Source organism: Pinus tabuliformis, chromosome Q, assembly GCF_031772625.1.
Source record: "Pinus tabuliformis cultivar Carrire ecotype Pingquan chromosome Q, CPIR1, whole genome shotgun sequence".
Classification (NCBI taxonomy): Eukaryota; Viridiplantae; Streptophyta; class Pinopsida; order Pinales; family Pinaceae; genus Pinus; species Pinus tabuliformis.
Genome location: NC_142296.1, coordinates 1,237,759,193 through 1,237,776,701, shown reverse-complemented (window position 1 = coordinate 1,237,776,701; position 17,509 = coordinate 1,237,759,193). Strand labels below are relative to the sequence as shown.

Genomic DNA, 17,509 nt, shown 5'->3' with positions numbered 1-17,509 from the left:
CGCTTTGGCATTTGCTGCATTAGTATTCATATAGGCTGGCATATTTATATTGATATGAGATGATGATGTTACAAATGAGGGCCCCGCTTATATACTTATGCAAGTGCCCTTTCACTAAATGGTCATGTCCTTAGAACATGTCTATTCATTAACTAATTATTAGGTAATTAATCATTAATTGCAATTGTTATTGTTTATATTAATTTTATATAAATTATATGTATAACATTGCCTTCCTCTTCAGAAAGCTTTGTCTTCAAGCTTATTGCTGATGAGGCATATCATTTGTTTTTCTGTCTTGTAATCTATTTGTATTTTTTGGAGTTCTTCGAATCGTCTTCTTCGATGATACAAGATGGTAAGATCCTATGAGTGATAAATAAAATTGTCGAATTGAGAAATGATCTGACCATCCTAAATCAATCTTTCGTGGAATCTTGCGGTTGCTAGAAACTTATGATGAGTTGTTATAACAAGTCTGGATTGTGCAAACTTCAGTATTATTTGGAACATAAGTTTGTTGTTTATGTTCTGAGTGATACAGATACGTAGATTGATTGTGTTGTGTATTCTTGTGATTTGGAAATCGATAAGGAGTTCTTTTGGTTTGACTCTCCCTTATCATGTGTGTGCCAATTTCCTGATTTACTTCAGGTACTAATGTTGTTGAGTTGGTTACAAAATATTTACACAGAATTTTCATCGTTTGAACGACAACATCTGAATGTAGTTCATGTGTGTGCCAATTTCCTGATTTACTTCAGGTACTGATGTTATTGAGTTGGTTACAAAATCTTTACATAGAATTTTCATCGTATGAACTGGAACATCTGAATGTGTTTTTTTTCAATTGACTTGTCTTCTTCTTGAGTTGTGATATTCACTGGATTTGTTTCCATTCCTTCCTCTTCAACTTGAATTTCTACATTTGAGGATTTCGACGCTTTTGTCTTGATAAGCTGTTGTACCTTGTTTTCCAATGACTTCTTGTCCTTCTTAATTTGGGTTAGTAATTTTTCACTATGGTCTTTAAGTCGAGAAACTTCTTCATTTTTGTGAGCGGTGCTTTTATCAACTTCCCATTGCATATATATATATATATATATTTTTATTTTATTTTATTTTATTTTATTTTTTTCTTACTTTCATGAGAAATTACTTTTGAGATATCTTGTATATCTTCTGGTATTATTGAATCTGAATTCAATGTAATGTCTTGTAGTGTTATTTTTTTCTTCCTATAGGAGAATGTTAAAAACTTCTTTTTCGTATTTAGAATAAAAGATCCTAGTGATTCCATCTAGGATGAACCCAGAATAACGTCACTTTGATTGCACCATAGGGATCGAATTGAGAATTGCGATATAAATGTATAATCCCCAATGTTTAGTTGTAAATTGGTTATGTCATATTGTTTTTTATTCCAACAGTCTAATTTTTCGATTATATTTGACTCGGGAATCACCAATTGGTTAGCAAGGTTAGGGTTTATATAATTTTCTTCTTCGGTGGGAGAGATAGAAATAGTAATATTTTTTCCTGCAAGAGTCCCATTAATTCTAAATAGCACGAGAGCATAAGTTAATGAAGTTTCTGGAAACCTTCCTTTATTTCAGAATTAGACCCCATTTTTTTATATGAGCTTTAGGGTTAAAGGTAACCCTTCTAATTTTGTAATAATATATTTTTTTCTATTATAAAACTCTGTCAGTGCCTCTGCTCCAAAATTTTTATCTTCATGACTAGGTGGTTTTCCTTCGGACGGCCTTGGGATGTCCATGTCAACATCCTTATTGGCTTCTTTAGTGTACGCCTCTTCCGTCAATTTTACTGTGGTGGTGGAGCTGGTGGAGGGACTTGTTGGTGTAACATTATTTGCTTCTGTGGCGGCAGTTGATGCGTCATTTGTTGATGCTGATGTGGTTGGTGCTGTAGTGTGTGGTTTGTGTAATTGGTGTGCCATTCATTTATCATGGTTTCACATGATATCCATGAATTCATTCCAGCTTCGCATTATTTCATATCAGTACTGCTTGAAGTTGTCCATACAAATATTTAACTTCCTGATTGCTTCATGAATTTAGCCTAGTCAAGGGCTCTGATACCAATATGTCACAATAAATGTTGTGCTCAAAAGAGAGAAAGGATAATGTGAATGTGTATCTGATAATGGTCAAATGATTGATGAAGATGATGACAAAGATGGAGGTATCCGTGTATAAATGCACCGTAAATGTTCTCTCTCTGAAGAGTTATGCCTCGACTTTTTAACTAACTTTGCATCATATTATTATGGTATTTATTACCATTTACTGTTATTCTATTTATATCCTATTTTATTATTTATTACATGTCTGGTATTCGTTACAATTAGACTTTCATGTGTACCATAAAATGTTGATTTTGTTCTCTAATGTCATATCACATTGACAGAATTGATAGCTGTTTATATTTTCTTATGTTTCTACATATGTAGGTTGTTCGACATGGCAGTATAGAACAACTTCTGCTGTTTGGTCGCATGTTGCAAGGTTCATTAAAGTCTCCATCCCAGTTTTCATGCCATCCAGCTGCAACTGGTGCTTTTTTCACTCTGATGATTTTGGGGCTCAAGTATTGTTCTTGTCAGTTTCAGAACAATTTACAGAATTGTATGTTGGGGCTTCATCTGCTCGAGGACCGTGTTTACCGGTAATATATTTTATTTATTTCTTTTTGGTGTTGCAAACTAAACTTGAGGAGCAAGCTGAAAAGCAGACAAAATGTGCAAATATTTCTTGAATCACAAAGTAAACTTGTAAACATTCCATAAGGATAATCTAAAAAAATTATATTTCAGATTAGTGGGCATGTGTTGCCCCTACAGTTGATTTAAACAATGTTGCAAACATCGGCATCGTTATTAAATCGACAAGGGTCTGAAAAACCAAAAAATTGTAAAAATCGAGAAAATATCAGTAAAAGTTGGCAAACATAGGCAAAATTAAGATACCTCTAAAATATTGGTAAAAATCAACAAACATCGGCTAGGCCAAAAAAATGCGATTTCGCGATAAAATCGGTATGTTTGCAACACTGGTTTTAATTTGTATAGTTACCTAAACCTTAGACTTTTCTTGTGTGTGTATTTACTGGCAAATGAACGATTTATGTTTTTTGTTCAGTTCAAGATGTAAGTGGCAAAGCTAAAGAAATAAATTGATTTCAATCAACTTTTAACAAGACGTTAATGAAAGCATGGCTAGAAATCTGAAGGATCTCCAGATCCAAGGTCTTTACGCACTCTTTCAGTTATCTGGTTTACAAACCGTGTAATGTCCATTGATACTGAAAGATGCCTTGTTGTCTTATATCTACACATCATGATCACATTTAACATTTTGGGACATGATTCTCTATGCCATCAACTATGATGGGTGTATATTGGCTTATGCTTCTTGCTATAGTAATACCTCACATTTCATGCATTGTTTTGTTTTGTTGTGTTCTTCTCTTTTCTTTGTTTTTAGGAGTATTGCTGACACCCTGACAGTCATGGGTGAATTTTGGCTTATGCTTTTTGCTTTAATAATATCTCACATATTATGCATTGTTTTATATTGTTCTTCTCTTTTATTTGTTTTTAGGAGTATCCCATCGACCTTTCTCATTAGTAATGTGGACAGTGATAAACCCATCTATCTCCTCTGTATAAAATTATAAATCAAGCCAAACCAAGACTTTAGATTTGCTATTATCAAATCTGCAGAGTCCATCTGGGAAATCACTTGGTGTTATAGTGAAGGCAGTCAAGTAGACTTTCAAGTGGGACTTTAGAGTCTCTAGTCCATCTGTCCTAGCTTTTCATGCCCTGATGCCAATCTCGTAACTGTTTTAGTTGATTTCTTTAATATTGCCTTGTTAGCGTTTTTTTACATAATTAACAGCTAATGCTTTCACACTGTGTCACCTATAAATGAAGTTGTTCCTTGGTATCTATTGTTGCCTTCTAACAGTTTATTGCGATTAATATATGCACTAGAGCCGCATTGGGTTGGTTTGCTGTTGAGCCAGAGTGGTATGATTCCGAAATGAATGGACTGGCCCAGGCGGAGGCCCAGGCTGTTACTGTTTTTGTACATCATTTGACTGCAGATCGAGCAGAGTCTCCTCATGTTGAAGCAGGCTCCAAATTGCGCGAAAAAGAAAATGGAACTCTGTTTGGAAACATGGTGGGGCAGGTGACCAATTCTTCCCAAACTGTGTGCAAACTACTACATTTACTGATGTTCTTTTCTACTGACCTTTAAGAAGGATAATTTTATCTAGTATTTTGGATGTTTTACAGAATATTGCTGTTTCTTACAGATAGATGATTCTCATCCAGTTTGGGGGAAAATGGATAACTATATAATGGGAAGAGAGAAACGAAAGCAGCTTCTATTGATGCTTTGCCAACATGAGGCGGACAGGCTTGATGTCTGGGCAAATCCTTTAAAGTATGCTCAGCATTCTGACAGTTTCCTTTTGCTATATACACTTATTTACAAATATTGACCCCATTTTCATTGCTTTTGACTAAATCATTTAACAATATTTGAAGGTTACTCTCCGACTGAGTGTTCAGAACATTTTTGGCACAGGGAAAGTTCAGTTTCCAGGTCCAAAATTAGCTCGGAACGTTGGGTAGAATATGTAAGAACATCATTTGCTGTGGATCCTAGAATTGCAATTAGTTTGGTTGCCAGGTTTCCTTCCTTACCTTCTATAAGGGCTGAAGTCTCATCGCTGGTGCAGGTACATTCATGTGGCACTTTTGTTATGTTATTTTATTGCCTTAGCTTTTCTGAATTCTATGTAGGCAAGGCTGTTAATTATGACAGGCAGCACATTTTCTCACTTGCCATGTATTTGAGGACCAATGCTAGTTCTTTAAAACGATAGAAAAATTACTGTATTTAAGATTGCAAAAATATAAAACAGTTTTGGGTTTTGCTTGGAAGAACCCTGGAATTTTAGGGGATATCACATGGGAGGGAAGCATCCTGGAAGAGAGAGAGAGAGAGAGAGATTTATATTAATGTCCATTAGAAATGAAACTGGGTCAATTGGACTAGAGACTACATCCATCATGAGAAGCAAGAAGCCCATACAAAAACAAGGTGTAAGGGAAAACTTCTAAAACAGAAATGAGTACAATCACAACAGAAATGAAGCAACATAACTTGGGCATACAAGCTTGAGCAGGCTATCCCCAGGGGAATATCCATAGAAAGTGGAAGTGTGCTGCTGAAGAAACAAAGTCCTGATATACGTGCAACTGCAACCAGGTGAGGTGGGAGCTAGCCCTGTTCATCCACTCAATTAATAATGCGGATGTCCATACCTATACCCTGCCTGATAGTGCTGTCTACAGAGTGGCTGATGCTGATGGGACACTGGGATATGGACCAAGGATGATGATTTTCATGTAGAGAGAGATGAACGTAATAATGCATTCTTGAGAAGGTAGATGGCTCTTCTGGCTTGCTTTGTTTCTTCCATAAGCTCTTGGTATGATGCAACAAGTACCCTGGGTGTTGCAAACTAGAGAACAAAACATGATGAATCTAGTGGTAGTGTCCAACTGAGTGTCCATGGGACATTTCATCTCCCAATTATTGAGACCGGAGAGAAGTAATCTGCTTATCTGTGGAAAATGGTCTGTAAGAGCACAAACTTCCCTAATGTACAACGCAAAGCACTGCTGATCATAGTATCTGAAGAAGGTTGATAAGGACTGGTGTAAACCTGCAGAGACAGTCAAATATCCCTCTATTCTTGTAGTATATAGGATATTGAAGGAAGGCGTTTGTCAGTGTCTAACTCACCCAGGGAACAAAATCATATTATTCTGGGAGGACGATGACCTTTCTGAACCCTTAACTTTGTGTGAGCACAATTGAATATGACTAAGTGGTGAGCGCGGCCTATCTAATAGAGATGGAGCCATGGTAATCATAATTGGCTGGTTTGGCCTACGCCAATTTTTTTAGAACCAGAACTGACCAAGAGCCAGAACTTGGATAAACTTGAATTGCTCATAAATCCAAATCATTAGAAACCAAATATTTAAAGTTTTCTCTTATATATAGTATGTAAGGCTGAATTTATCAAATTGGCACTGAGTACAATACATGTCTGAAACAAAATACATAAATATTGAGGCTATAAATTGCCTCTAGATGGATTTGGATTTCCAATTCCAGTTTCATTGGTGACAATCTTTCTTCTTCTCCCTATCCCATTATTAATCAGAAATCTCTTTTCACTTGGTCTTTTCTGCCAGAGCATCCTCTATAGTAAATATTTAGGCTATAAATTGCCCGTTGATGGATTTAGATTTCCAATTCCAGTTTCATTGGTGACAATCTTTCTTCTTCTCCCTATCCCATTATTAATCTGAAATCTCTTTTCACTTGGCCTTTTCTGTCAGAGCATCCTCTATAGAGACTACTATTTGGTGTCTAATCTCAGTCGAGAAGGAAGGACATCATGTAGCATTCCCACGTTTGCCAGCTAAGTAGCTAAGTGATCTTACACTCTATTCCCCCCCACCCCCCCGCCACTGTACATTTGTTCTTTTTCTTGGGTTTTTCAGTTTTTTGAGCTTGATGGCTGCTAGCAGGACCGGCTCTGTTCAAAGCTGGTCTTGATAAGAACCAACCTCTCTTTTTGATATGGCTCAGACTCTTAGACTGGGATTTGTTTCAGGGTAATTTAAGGCCCTTCAACTGTACTTTTTGTGCTGGTAAGTTTTACAATGGTTATATAATTGCATTTTCACAGTGAGTACATAGTGGCAATACAACAAATTTTACAATGCCTAGACAATGGCGAGTGCCCAGTGTTTTGTCAGAGGTAGCAGAATGAACTGTGCTGATACTACTTGTTAGAGACTTAATGTTATATACACAGAATTGTATATATAAAAATTATAATATTTTGAGTCAAGATTGATATATGTTGAATGCAATGTACAAGGTGAATGTTATTATTATGTGTAAGAGGCTACAATAGATAGTTGTGACCTGGTACTGCTTGGGTTCTCACTTAATGTAAAAGTCCCGATTCCCAACAATAAGTGTGAGACCCCAAAGATGGATTGAACGAGCTCCCACTGTCACCTAGGTAGCCTTACCTCTCTCATTAGGCTAAGTCTCTATGAGCTCAAGTGGGGAATCTCTAAGACAATCTATGTCCAACAATGTCTGAAGTACAAAGGTTGTCAAAGGACTTGGGACAAATATGGTTTTAGTGTTTGGGTGTAGCAAGTGAAATGCCAGATTTGTACTTATGATATTTAGCACAATTAAAGAGTACAAAACAACTAATATTCAATGTTCCACAAAGTCTCCGGGACGGGGAGACGCGGGTGCGGGGAGACGCACAAAGGGGACGTGTGGGAGAACCCTGAAATTTTAGGGAAATTTAGGGGAGACGGGGAGACGTCGAGGTATATATAATATAATTTTTAATTATATATATTATAAATTTATATATATGTATATAATTTTGAAATTTTCATGTTCATATTCATTGTTCAATAATGCTAATTCATCAAGATTCAATACCATAAGGTTCAATAATAAAATTCAATATGAAACTCAAATATTCAAATACAATGTACATTGATCCATATCATTCATCATTCATCAATCATCATTCTATAATTTACATCATTCTATAATTTACATTGAATCATTGATTTAAAAATTAAATTGAAAATTGAAAATTCTGAATTCATCATTCATCATTCTAGTCTTCTAGATTCTAAATTGAACACTAAGTCTTCACATGGCTGAGGATAACAGTGGTCTACTTCTTGCCTCAGGACCGAAGTTGCAGAGATCTGCTCCTTGCCTCAGGGATGAATTGAGGTCTGTAGGTTGTAGCAGACCTTTTCCCAGCATTGAGACTGAGGTCCGATAAGAGTATGACAGCAGTTCCAAAGTGAAAATACTGCTCCAAAAAACAAACCAGAAATTATGACCAGAAAAGCGCAAGACTTGTGACCAGATAAGCCCAACGAAACCACCTCAGAGATAGCAAAAAATCCACGAAATTACTTCACAAAATCACCTCAGAAACGAGTTTTTTTTGTTTGAATTCGGTAGTCAAATGAAGAGGCCCAGCTTCAATATATTCAAGATTACGCTAAATCGTTGATATGTTGCCGCCTGCCGCCTGCGTGGAGCAAGAGGGAGGATGCCACTGCAAGTTTGCAACGACTGTTAACTTATTCGGTAGTCAAATGAAGAGGCCCAGCTTCAATATATTCAAGATTACACTGAATCGTTGATATGCTGCCGCCTGCCGCCTGCATGGAGCAAGAGGGAGGATGCCACTGCAAGTTTGGAACGACTGCTAAGTGCTAACAGCAAGTCGCTGCGTGGAGAAGAGTGAGGATGCGCTGAAGCTCTCGTGGGCGCAGTGAGAGCAGATGGAAGAAAAAAATGCGTTGAGGTAAGAGCATAATGAATGGCGGCAGAATGAAAACTTGAAAAGTGGAGTTAACCCTAACTTGTTCATGTAAATTTTTATTTGTAATTGTTAATTTAGTTTATTTTTATTTTTTATGTTTTTTTAATAAATTAATTTTCATTTTTTTTAATTTTTTTTTTTGGTTTATAAAGGGTCATTAGACAAAAATGAAGGGGGGACGCCCAGAAGAACCCCATTTTCGGGGGGACGCCCAGAAGAACCCCATTTTTGGGGGTGACGCCCAGAAGTACCCCTTTCGGGGAGTCGAGTCTCCCACATTGGGGAAACGCACCCCCTTGCGTCTCCCCGAGTCTCCCCAAAAGGGGGACGTGGGGAAACGCACCCCCGAGAGTCTCCCCGTCCCGGGTGCGTGGGGTGCGAGGGGTGCGCGCACCCCACCCTGGGGGACGCGTCCCCGTGGAAAACTGCTAATATTTCTTATGCCGATTAGTAAATCTGATTTGAAATATGTTGCTAGAAATATTAGATTTGCATGAAGAAACTTTAAGTCTAATTTAGGGTAACAAAGTGAGGATTTATTATATTTAAGAAACAATCTGAAATGAAGTAGTTTCTGTTATTAACTTTCATATTGCAAAACAGATATTAAATTGGGTTTTTTATGAGTTCTTTTGGTGCCAGAGGGGGTCAAGTTGGGCTATGGTGTCAAATGGTCCTTTTGGAGGGCTGTTTTAAGAAAGTTATAGTTACAAACCTAGCTACAAATTGTGTGCTACAACAGCTCTAAGTTGTTTGGAAATTACTGCAGAATTTGTAAAAGGAAGGGGTGTCTAAGAGATCCACCTTCAAGTAGGAAGCTAACTAAAGTAACGACTAAGGAACTATCACACATAGTTTTCTTTTATTGTAACAAATATGCTGCTCCTTGGCTTCTTGTACTGTCTTTCACAAGTGCAATCAACAATAAGATCGAACAGTAGCACACGAATAAAATGGCCTCACATTAACAAGATGGTAACATTCATTCCTCAAAAGCTTTCACAAGAATCTAGGGAAAAATAATTTCCAAAAATTACAAGCACTTTCAGCAACCATTACAAGCGGAGAAGCCTCAAATATATAGTTTTTAGGTTCAAAACACTCCACACTAAAATAATATATCTTCTAAAAACCTCTAGATCTATCCTAGGAGAAATTAGACAATCAATATTCCCCAACTAATTTAAGAGGAAAAGTCAAACAAATAGTAAAATATGGTGGACTAATGCCACATGTATAATCTCCAAGAAAGATAGAGCTTAACAAGGGGGATGCCTTGTCAATCTAAGTGAGAAAGCAAGTTGAAAATGAACAAAATACTCCCTAAGAGTTCCCCTGCACTAGACGAGGGGATAGTCATGCCCAAAATGGGTGAAATGATTAGTGCTTGAGCCTCCTAGCCTCCACATGTTTGATGGAAACATAAAATGTGAGGGCTGTTACCTCAATCTCCTCCAGGACCAAGTTGCATCGCTAGAATAAGCCTCCAAAATCATGCCAAGGATGTGGTGAGGTAGCATGTGTAGCCTCCCAAGAGAAATATCACAATCAAATGATATGCTATGTTTGAAACAAGGTGCTCCAAGTGGCATCCCAAGGTGACATGTTCTCTTCATGTGTAACAAACATGTGTCCAAATGGATGAATCTAAGGGAGGATATAATAGTGCCATGATCTAAGTGCCAAGCGAACAAAACCGTAACCACCTCCAAGGAAGGAGGGGGACGGCCTCATATCAAGAATAAATAACAATATGTAAGAAGGGGCACCTCGACATGTTTGCACTATAGGTGGCGCTCCATAAAAATGTCGTGGGCCACCTCCAAATAGCACACTTCTAATGTGAAAACAAGTAATTAAACTCAGACACTCTAGCCAAGGAGGCATCCTAATTGTATTATAAGGGAAATTGAAAATGGGGACATTACAAATCCTCCTGCCCCAAGATTGCTTGCCCTCAAGCAATCCATATCTATTAACTTTAAAGGTGTTTTCATACAAATACTCGGGTCCCATATGTACCATTGTACCACATTATGTTTGCATGCCATCTAATCATGAGTGGATACCTCAATACCTAGATCTTAGATAAACCATGTACTCCTCTTCCCACCAATAGATCCACCTAGATCTCATTGCCAACTTGAACTTCTCATATCCCTCATGTCTAAGGGCTCTTGCTATGTTGTGCCCTTAGCTAAGAATATCCTCCCAAAAATCACACCATAAATAGAATACCAACTCATAATATCTTGCCAATCTAACCCGTGGGAAGGATTGAATGCATGCACACCTACACATGGAACAAGTCTGTTATGTCGATGCTACTCCATGCTCAACTCATGCTGTTCCGCCCGGTCAAACAACAAGATCCACCTAGAAAACTTTGCCCCTCTCTCCATTGTACAAAGGTGGAGTGATAGTGTTGCAAGTCGTGTCTATGTTCTCCTGAAGAAGGTTACTTGTGAGCAGAAGCGGGACCAGGGAGCACATTTTCAAAAGCTCTTGGTTCGGGAGTGAATTTTAATATAATATATATTTTTATATATTTTGATGCATATATGTCAACAAAACCATATAGAATGATGAACTAGATATAAAAAACATAAAAACATGGATTGAACCATATAACATCAATCATCTAGAAGTTATAATCTTCGTCAACCACATCCGCAAGTTAGTAACATACAACATATCAAGTCTCATGATTCATCAATCTTAAAGTTTCAAGCTTTCAAAATTCAACATATAACATTTATCATCATTGATCACTAAAGTTGTAACTTGTACTTGTTACCATTACCATTATTACCAAGTAACCAAATGATAACAAAGAATATCTAACATGAAATGAAATGTTTCAACTTTCAACTTTTACGAAGCATCATATTCATAATTCATTACCAATTCTAATTTCAAACTTAAATTGTCATATATTGTTTACAAAAAATACCATAATAAATATGAAAGAGTCAATAGTTTTAAAAAATAACAAAAACTAGAAAAGACAAGTAAATCTATTATCTACTACTTCCCTTTTGCCACGAGAAATTTCTAATTTCTTGTCTTGTGCATTATTGGGAGTCTCCTGCATAGTCGAATGGCCTTGGTGTTCTTGATTAAATACAAGTTCCAACCCTAGTACCCTAGGTGCTCTTGATTATTGGGAGTCTCCCCCGCATAGAGGGCTTGGTGCTCTTGATTAAATACAAGTGCCATATGTTAGTACATGACAAAATCCAATGGAAACATTGCAATTCCCCTTATCCTGAAATCTTGAAAAAATGATAAGTCTGTTGGATTTTGAGTGAGATATAAAATTCTACTTTCTCCATATGAAACCCAATGAGGTTGAAACCACTCTCAAACATCCTAAGTCATTTCATGGTAATGTTAAAAATTTAAGTAAAAGGATGAATATCTTTCATTTTCATCCTTTTATTTTAAGGATTTAACATTACCATAAACTGCATATCAACACTAGGACCATAGGCTTGAACATTAGGCTGCCCCAGCCAAAATTTTTTGTTGCCAATATTCAATAGCTCCCTTTATCACTCCTGAATTGACAGGGACTGTTTTTTTTAGGGAGCGCACTCTTGAAATTCGCTCCGACAGGGAGCGAATTTCGGGAGCGCGGTCCCGTGTCCCTCCCGATGTGCTCCCGCTCGGAGCGCGTTACAAGAACAGGTTCAAGGGGGGTGGGGGCGCTCCTCCCGCAACCCTGCTCCTGAAGAGTGTTGCTCTGAAACTCCCTATCATGTTCGTCTTGCTGCCTTGCTAAGGACTTTAGCGGTTCCTCAATGCTAGATAGGTTGGTTGCTGACTCGACACATACCACTCTAGTGTTGTCAATTTTACTATTCTGTTGCAAGATGGTGCCTCAGACTATCAAGATCCTCTACTTCAATACCATAAGATCGGTCTTAAAACGCTGAATCTTCTCCTGACAACTCTCACCTGAAAGTTCTGTAGCCCCATTGGATGCCTCTGCATTTGTTTGCACCTCATTAAGGGCTGGCCCCAAAGATAGATGCTCAACTACCTCGATCATGACTCCAACTTGAGCCTTCAGCTAGCTCTCCAAAGGTGACTCATCATGAATACTACGCGTGTCATCCTCCTCCTCATTTCCATGCACTTCTGTGTGCTCTTCATGTCGGATTATTATCAATGGCTTATCTCTCAAATTTTCTTGAGTGTCTTTGTCTTGGCCTTTTTCACACATGGGATCAATCTGTTGCTTATTATCTTCAACCATCAAATATGGATGCATAGGTGAGCTGTTATCAACATTTTCTTCAAAGGTATTCTCGAGAAGATCAATGGACTCAACTATTGTAGAAGAATCCTCGTCAAAACAGTTAGAAGGAATCTCCTCCTACTCTTCCCTTGTCACCTCCTTCATTTTACCTGACCATAAGTGGTTAGGCCCCCAAGGTTCCTTACACATAAAGCATAGACCTTTCCTTCTTAGTTCATTCTTGTTGCGTGTCTTACCCTTTGCATCCTTGTCTTCAACACGAATTCTCATCAACTCCTTCTTGGTCAACTGCCTTTTGAATAGTTTCATGTTATACTCAACCAACCTTTTGGCTAGTTCATAAGCATCAGTTGATACAACTTGTTCCATTCCTCCAAATGGCCAACAACTTGGATTGCAACTTCTTTCCAATGGCATCATGGTTATCCATAACTCTAGCCACGATCTCTAAGATCTCGAGCCTCTTTCCATAGGTAGGACCCAAGGTGTCATGCAACCCCTGAAAACTTTCTTCTATCTGCTGAAAAACTTCCCACATAATGTCATCGTTGTAAGGAGGCATGGGTGAAATTATCCATATGAGATCACTAAGACAAGAGGCAACAATAAGTCTGATTGCCTCACAAGTGTTCTCCAAGAATTTTTGCTATATAAAGGCAATCGTTGTTGGTTTTAGAGCCCAATTTAGAATCCTCAAATCTGATTGGCTCACCTTGGAAAGTTGTGAATCTAATTTTTCCATATGAAGGAGCGTTTTTTCGGTCACCTTCATGTTCTTCAAATCTGACCCAAAGTGCAAAAATTCAATTCCCCATCTATTGTTCTTTCTGTAGATCCCTCAGCTGCTCCAGCTGTAGAATAACATGGACTCCTTTTGAGAAGGGTCTGCTGTTCTATTTTGTCCTTTCGTTCAAAGAAGCATTGCATCCAAAAGAAACAATTAGTGATTCCATCTTCTTTTGAAGTTATTGAGGGTATTTCTAAGGTCTAGGGTCTTTTCAATATCCATCTTACCATTATTTAGCAACAACATATACAAGGCTATAACACAATGCTATACAATATCAAAATCTGACTCTCAACCACAATCAACTCAACTATACTTTGACCCATAAACATCTTATACTCAACTCAACATATCCTGATTGTCAACTCAACAACAATTTACAATAGTACTTTGACTCAATACAAACACAACAATAGACTTTGATTACATGGCTGACTGTTAATTTTAGTTAACAATGGTATGTTCTATGCTTAGCACAATTTACTTCAATGTCCTTTAGCAGCCCAATTTCCAATTTCCAATTTCCAATAGCAATCACAATAATCACATTGACAGTAAAAGCAGATAGAACATGAAACAAAATGCAGAAGACAAGCCAAGACAAGAGGACCTCAGATTTGGCGGATGCTAGAGAAAAACCCCAATGTGGGGAAAATCCTTTGATCAAATCTTCTTATTATTATATCAAATGTTCGATAGAGAGAGAGTACAAAAGTCAAATTGATATGCCCAATTCAAAGTCAAAACAACCCTGTAAATTTCTACAGTCAACTGCAGTCAAAATTCAAGTCTAACCAGAAAAATCAAAGATGGTCAAAGCAGCAATAAAATGTCCATAAAAAACTTGGCCTTCGCCAGTCAAATTCTACTTGATCAGGAGGTCAAAGTCAACCCAAAATAGTGAAGTCAATGGTCAAACTTGGTCAAATTGCTGTCTGAAATCTGCGGTCAAAGTGCTCAGAATGCCTCGATTTTCGTGCCAAAATATGCGGCCTGCTGAGACATAAATAACCCCAAAAAATTGAAGTCAAATGATACCTGGAAGGTCATGGTCAATGCTGGTCAAACTGTAGATTTTTCGTGAATTTTGACCCTGCAATTATGTCTTGTAATTTTGTCCTCCTTGTGCCACACGTGGGAGAGAGAGAATGCCCAATGTTGTACTAACAAATGAGGGAAGGAGAGAGAATGTGTGTGAGATGAAGATGCCAAATTAGGTGGGAGGAGGCTTGTATTTATACAAGTTGATGGGGGTAAAGAGTCATGTCTATTGGGCTTCATGAGTCTACATGATGATGTGGCCGACCTGAACAAATTGTACATGAGTGGGCATAAATTCATAATCATACTTCTGCTTGTCCAAATGAGATGATCTTTCTATCAATCTTGGTCCTCTCGAAAAGAGGAATCTAATGCAATCATCATCTCCATCAAGAGAGCTATCCCAAGGTGGAATTTGGCCCTAGTTTCCAATTTTTACACTCCCTCTCAACTAGGGAGAATTCCATTTGTCAATCCATCCATCATCATCGATCATCATGCCATCTTGTCGTCATGACACATCTTTGTATTTCATCCGTGCTCTGCTGAACATTGCTGAAAACTGATACGGATAATCAAGAAGAATCGATCAAGAGTGAGTTACAAGACCTTACCACTCCACTAACAAAAGTCAGTCCAGAGGTAGAACCTCAATTAGACTTGATCCTAGATCAAGTGGTTGAACACCATGCATCCTAGACACAGGGAGTACAACAATACACGATGCGTCCATCGGTAGTGCTATGGTCCCTATCCACTTTTCCCAACTCATTGGCTAGATGAGAAGTACTTCCCATGAGTCCCAAACTACATGGGTAGGATGTATGTTGGGGTGTCAACAGGAGAAGGTGAACCACTCATCTTGCTCATATGCCATAGGAAAAGGTAAACTACTCATCGCATGCATATGCAATGGTAGGGGAAGGGGAACCACTCACGCTACACACATGTCAATCGTCATGGGGTATCACAAGGGAAGGTGAACCACTCACCCTGTATACAACGCACCAATAGGGGAAGGTGAACCACTCACCCTATGGTTGCTCAAAGCTCCAAGAAGTACCCCAAGCCCCCAGGAGCTCAATGTCCAACACAAGCGAGACCCTCATGGGAAGGTCTTTCCACGACTCCAAGTCTGTCACGGAAGGTTAAGAATTTGACCTTCCCCAAAGGCTTCGTGAGGATATCTGTGACCTGATTATCAGTCCTAATGTGTTGGAGCCTTATTGCTCACCGCTGTACCATATCCCAGATAAAGTGGTACCTGATATCAATGTGCTTGGAGCAGTCGTGGAACACGAGATTATCTGAAAGGTGAATCCCACTCCGGTTGCCGCAGAATATCACAGTGGTATCCAACACGTGCTCAAATAGCTCACTGAAGAGCTTCCTCAACCAAACAACTTCACAACAGGCCATACTAGCTGCAATGTATTTGGCCTCGGTGGTGCTTCGAGCAACCGATTTCTTCTTCTTGCTCATCCAAGGAATTGAAGCAGAACCTAATGAGCAACATCCAGACGTGCTCTTATGATCCATGCAACCTCAAATTCCCAGCAGTGTATCTCAATGCCTAATTGATTGTGCCCCAGATATATCTCAAGAGATTCTTAGCAACAATCCAATGTATGTGATGAGACTCGACCATAAATTGACTCAACGTATTCACAACGAAGTATATGTCAGGATGAGAGTTTACCAAGAACATTGGGGCCCCCACAAGATGTCTATATTCGGAAGGGTTTGCTAATTCAGGCCCAACCGCACTTCCACATAGCTTCTTGAAGTTGAGTTCCATTGGAGTAGACACAAACTTGCAATGCACCATCCCATTTCTCTTGAATAACTTCACAATGTATTTTCCTTGAGAAAAAAAAATCTTACCTGGCTTTTGCCAGACCTGTAGAAATTTCTGTTTTCCCACCCCGGTTTTCAGTTTCTCCTTATTTCTCCCATGTAGTTAAATGCCCATTCCCATAACCATACATTTAACAGACTGAAAAAGATAAATATTGCTGAAAACACAAATTTGGAAATTTTTCAGAATGCTGGAAATTGCAGAATTAAAAATCAGCAATAAAAAACAGCCATTAAAACACATTAAAACACTGATATTTTTGGTCAACTTGACCCTGGAAAAACCCCCTACAACTCTTGGGGAAAACCAGTTTGAGAGCTCTTCTTTGTTTCTGAAAATTGCCTTTTTACAGTGAGAATTATTCAGCAAAAAATCAGCAAGCAAATTTACAACTTATCTCCTTTCCCGTGCCTCACAACAATCTGGAAATTACAGCAAACAGGACAACAATAAATGCTGTACGGCCTCCGTTTTATGTGGAGAAAAAATCAGCAAACTGCTCCTCGATTTTTGTGCAAAAATTTGCCTTTCACTATGTGCTGAATCAGCTGTACAAATCTGCTCAACTGCTGCCTTGGAATGTGTGCCAAGCTGCTGTCTCCTTCTCCTCCCTGCTCAGAAATCTCTCTTGCTCTCTTGCTCTCCTTCTCCCAATCTGCTCATGAAAGAATGAATGACCTTTTCCTCCTTTAATATAACTCCAAGTGACTTTTGAGTGATCCAAGTGACTTTTGGGTGATCTCTAAATCCAATGGCTGAAATAGATTTAGATCAATGGCTGAGATTAAATGCTCATTTAAATCTCACTTTCTATTTTTTAATTCACTCCACTTTAATAAAGACCCACTTAGTCATTTATTTCCAAAGTCACTTTTCCTTTCTAATTTTTCATTGATTTTATAAAAGTCACTTTAAAATTAGACTTAGTAACTTTATCACTTAAAGTCACTTTTAAATTAGATTTAACTTTATAAAAATTATAAAGTCACTTTAGGAGAAAAATTAAATTCTTTTGGACACTTTTCCCTAGGCCAAAGATCAAAACCTTAGGGAACCA

General features: G+C 38.2%; 1 protein-coding gene across 2 annotated transcripts in view; it reads left to right on the top strand.

Moving 5' to 3' along the window:
• Nucleotides 1-17,509, top strand: part of LOC149224286 (Phosphatidylinositol 3- and 4-kinase family protein) — a 328,841-nt gene that overhangs the window by 166,682 nt on the left and 144,650 nt on the right. For both annotated transcript variants that reach the window (XM_089386063.1, XM_089386064.1), the window contains exons 14-17: nucleotides 2,477-2,691; nucleotides 4,022-4,220; nucleotides 4,348-4,478; nucleotides 4,623-4,776. In XM_089386063.1, the coding sequence (XP_089242189.1) occupies nucleotides 2,477-2,691; nucleotides 4,022-4,220; nucleotides 4,348-4,478; nucleotides 4,623-4,776 (699 nt within the window). The remainder of the gene's footprint in view (nucleotides 1-2,476; nucleotides 2,692-4,021; nucleotides 4,221-4,347; nucleotides 4,479-4,622; nucleotides 4,777-17,509) is intronic.